At 33.5% G+C, this 3,947-nt stretch overlaps 1 protein-coding gene across 1 annotated transcript; it reads right to left on the minus strand.

Moving 5' to 3' along the window:
* Window positions 1-526: 526 nt before the first annotated feature.
* LOC127112545 (cation/H(+) antiporter 15) lies at window positions 527-3,327 on the minus strand. The gene is made up of 3 exons (XM_051046366.1): window positions 3,136-3,327; window positions 1,865-2,878; window positions 527-1,774 (listed from the first exon to the last, which is right to left on the minus strand). The coding sequence occupies exons 1-3, from the start codon at window positions 3,325-3,327 to the stop codon at window positions 527-529; spliced, it is 2,454 nt and encodes an 817-aa protein (XP_050902323.1).
* Window positions 3,328-3,947: the final 620 nt, after the last annotated feature.

Consider the following 3,947-nt stretch of genomic DNA (forward strand, 5'->3'; position numbering starts at 1 on the left):
ATATATATTTTAATAAATATATTAAATATCAAATTTAGTAAATATATAATTCACAACTCTTGCACTATAAATTGTGAAAATTTTGAAAATGATTTTACAAGGGCAATGTCGTCTTTTCATACGTGATGGAGGGTGTCAGGTCTAAGTGAGGGAGTGTCGAATTAAATGCTTCAAAAAAATACAAGCTCTAATTTTAAAGCTTTAACTCTATGATTTTTCGAGCCAGACAGAGTGATCCTTATGAGCTAGTCATTTTAACAGCTCTAAATGTACGGCTCAAAACCATACTATTCTATTTTAATATATTATATTAAATGAATTATCATTTAAAAAATTAAAACATGTAATGCAGGTACTAGGAGACCATAACATGATTTAACTATTAAAAAAAATTGAAATATGGTATAACAAATAAATGGCTTTACCTGATGAACTATAACCACTTAATTTATAAAAAAATGAAAAAAATCATTCTAACTATACAAAATATTAATTAATCCAAAACTTTGTATCGTCGATCGATCTTTTACAAATTTTCAGTACCAGTTTTCACTTCATGACATTTTCTCATAACGCGTTTTCTTCCAACCAAATATTGTTGCACAATAAGCACAGAAGATTGCGTACCAAAGCTAGTTGAAGCCAATATGTCACCTATAACACCAAGTTCAGGATGGTCGCACCATTCCAACAACCTCGAAAAAATCACCGAGTTCTTACCGCTTCCTTGTCCAACAATGTACAAATCATATCCAGGTTTATCAATATCGTTAAGAAGCGTTGGAATCTCTTCGCCCGTATTCGAATGGACTTCCTTCTCTGAGTAAAGAATTGAATCGTTATTGTTCACTGCTTTGTGCCTAAAGGAAATTATACACTCTTCATCCAACTCTTTTTGCATCACATTGTCTATAACCGTCGACAACATTCCATGACGAGACTTGCTTTTTTCCATTTTTAGTTTTGTTTCTTCTGCAGCCTTACCTAACAGATTGATCCTCACAACATGTAATTGTGTTCCTGGATGCCCCGCCATTCTCCATGCAATAGACAAGGCTTCACGGTCGTCAGGTCCACCGATGAAAATCATTATAATGCGTAATTTTATTTCTAACAACGATCCTAAACCGCGATCCACAAAGATCCCTACCGAACAAGGTGCTTTTTGTAGAACATTTTTGTTTATCTCACAATGTTCATTGTGGATTATTTCTGGAGCATCTTCTATTGTTGAGTAGTCTTTGTGAAAGGGAAGGAGAATTAGGCTGGCGCGTTTCTCTTCGGCAACATTGTAAATGTCCTCATGGATAGTTGTGTAGGACGAGACAACACTTGATATGTCAAACCTAATCGCATTGTATTGTTCTACGAGTTTTTCAAATGCATTAGTTATGCTCTCAAACTCTAATTGTGATCCATAGTTGGTTGCTTCTGCGCCACCAATCGTGCTGTTTGAATTATCCATTTGTGAAACAAGAATAGCTGTGCCATGTCTAGTGAGTTGAACTAAGTGAGCTACTGATACATGTATAGGTGAAAGTCTAGTAGCATTTGTGGCTTCAATGACATGGATCATGTTATTGGCATGTTTAGCATTGTGGACACAAGCGACGATTCGAAGCTCCACATCGAACCTCAGTTTTTGCACGGTCCTTAATTGCGATTGCATGAATCGGAATTTTGGTTTGTATATTGCATTGATCAAGGGAGAAACCATTACAGTCATTACTATAATAGCAAGCATCATAACCATGAAAGTATATGGATCCAAAATCTGTAAAGAAAAAAGAAAAAAAAGTAAGTTGGTTAAAAGGCTGTTTGATTTAAATCATGCAATAATAGAAAAATGGTAGTTTAAAATTACCCTTTTGTCCCAAGCAATATTCAGTAGTATGACAGCCATGATACCCTTGGTGTTGAGAAGCAATCCAATGGCAACTCCATCTCGGGCAGGCATACCGAAGAAGAAAGTGACAATCACAGAGCTCAAAACTTTAGGTATGCATAACAAAAGCATAACCAAAAACATTAAACCCGCATTCTTTTGCTTCAAAAGGAAAGGCAAGTTGAGTCTAAAACCAAATCCAGCAAAGTAAACAGGACACAGAATCTCAGAAACAAAATCGGCCGACAATTCCAAAACCACATCAGCAAACTTTCCATGAGGCAAAATTAATCCAAACACAAAAGCTCCAACAATAGGATGTGTACCGAGAGAATCCGTAATGTACGAACAAATACACACTCCCGTCAACACGTCCAACAAGTGTGATTTTCGCCACGTGTTCATACTTGTTTTGTGTTCAATGATTGGAGTAAGGATAGGTCTCACCACAGCAAAGCAAAAAACTATGAACATCAAAGTAGAGATTACTGAGAGATAAGGCTTTCCACCTCTAGTCGAATAAGGAATCAACAAGGTAAACATAACCCAACCATATGCATCGGTTAACATAGCTGCTGTCAATGCATCTTTTCCAAGCTTTGTATATAAAAGTTTAAGATTAGCTAAGATTCTTGCAAGGACAGGGAAACCTGTTACAGAAAGTGCTAAACACCAGAATAAATATGCTTCGCCTTGATTTTCTTTTGGTGTTTGTGCGAAAACATCATTTTTATCTATAAGTTTTTGTTGTAGAGCTAGAAATCCAACACCAAATAACATTGGCGTCACAATGCCGGCAATTGCTATGCTTGTACCTTTCTTCCTTGATCTTAAGATGGTGTCTGAATTCATTTCTAAACCACTTAGGAACACATAGTACATTATTCCTAAGTTTGCAAAGGTTTCAACGGCTAGGATTCCATATTGACTATAAAACAAGGAAAATACCCATTCAAAATTTCCCAAGAGACTTGGACTCAGAGTAAAACCAGCCTGCATTATATAAAATTCAGGAATTATTATATTTTTTTATCTCTCATTTATGAAACGCAGTCTTAATGTATGAACTTTTATATGTTTTTATGGAAGTCTTAATGTATGAACTTTTATATGTTTTTATGGCAGTCTTAATGTATAAACTTTTATATGTTTTTATGTTGAAAATTCAATGTGACTAACTATCATGTGTATTGATGATTCAAATTTACTGGCAAAAGAAAGAAAGAAATATATGATGAATGAATACTTACCAACACCTGCGCAATAATGAGGGGCACATGAAGGGGCTTAAGGACGAAGTAGAAAAGCCGAGAAACCAAAATATCATAAGCAATTTGGAGACACAAAAGAGGAACATGTTTTATCATAATATCATCAGCCATCCAGATATTGTTTGAAGGACTAAATGATACATTATAACATGCATAATTTGCCATCTCCATCTTTTCTTTTACTGTTATTTCTTCTCTTGATTAGTTTCTTATGTTAATGTATTTTTTTTCTTCTCATTTAAATACTATGTTTTTTCTTTTACGTGAATAACATGCAAGTTATGATGAACAATGATGTATTAGAGCTGGCAAATGCAGTTTACATTGTTTGTTGCTACTATTTTACAGAATGCTCTATTTTTCATGATCTATGCTGACATTATGGTTGCTTTTTGATGATAGTTTTTTTGTGTAATAAACATTACGTATATCCGCTTCCGCCATACACTAAATTTAGACATTGAACCTCTATTAGTTACTTAAAACAAATTCAAATGGATGAAAACTAACTGATGACGATATCAGAATGTTCGTTACCGCTTTCCGAATGTCTTCTTTTATTTCTGAAAATATTAAATTTGTTTTTAAAATTGTTTAAAAAAACTAATGTGACATTAAGTCAGATAAATAAAAGTATAAAAAAAACTAATGAGACATTAAGTCAGATAAATAGAATTATAAAAGAGAAATGTATAAATACCAAATTAAAATTCTGAACTTAAAAAAAAAATTATTTTACATTATCTAAGATAAAATCATTATTCGGTCTATTTAATTATCAACCGTTCATA

Source organism: Lathyrus oleraceus, unplaced genomic scaffold (genome assembly GCF_024323335.1).
Source record: "Lathyrus oleraceus cultivar Zhongwan6 unplaced genomic scaffold, CAAS_Psat_ZW6_1.0 chrUn0152, whole genome shotgun sequence".
Taxonomy (NCBI): domain Eukaryota; kingdom Viridiplantae; phylum Streptophyta; class Magnoliopsida; order Fabales; family Fabaceae; genus Lathyrus; species Lathyrus oleraceus.

Coding starts and splice junctions, on each gene's coding strand:
- LOC127112545 (XM_051046366.1), bottom strand. CDS start 3,327: ATGGAGATGGCAAATTATGCATGTTATAATGTATCATTTAGTCCTTCA. Junction 2,879..3,135: donor TCATTATTGCGCAGGTGTTG/GTAAGTATTCAT, acceptor TATATAATGCAG/GCTGGTTTTACTCTGAGTCC. Junction 1,775..1,864: donor ATATTGCTTGGGACAAAAGG/GTAATTTTAAAC, acceptor TTTTCTTTACAG/ATTTTGGATCCATATACTTT.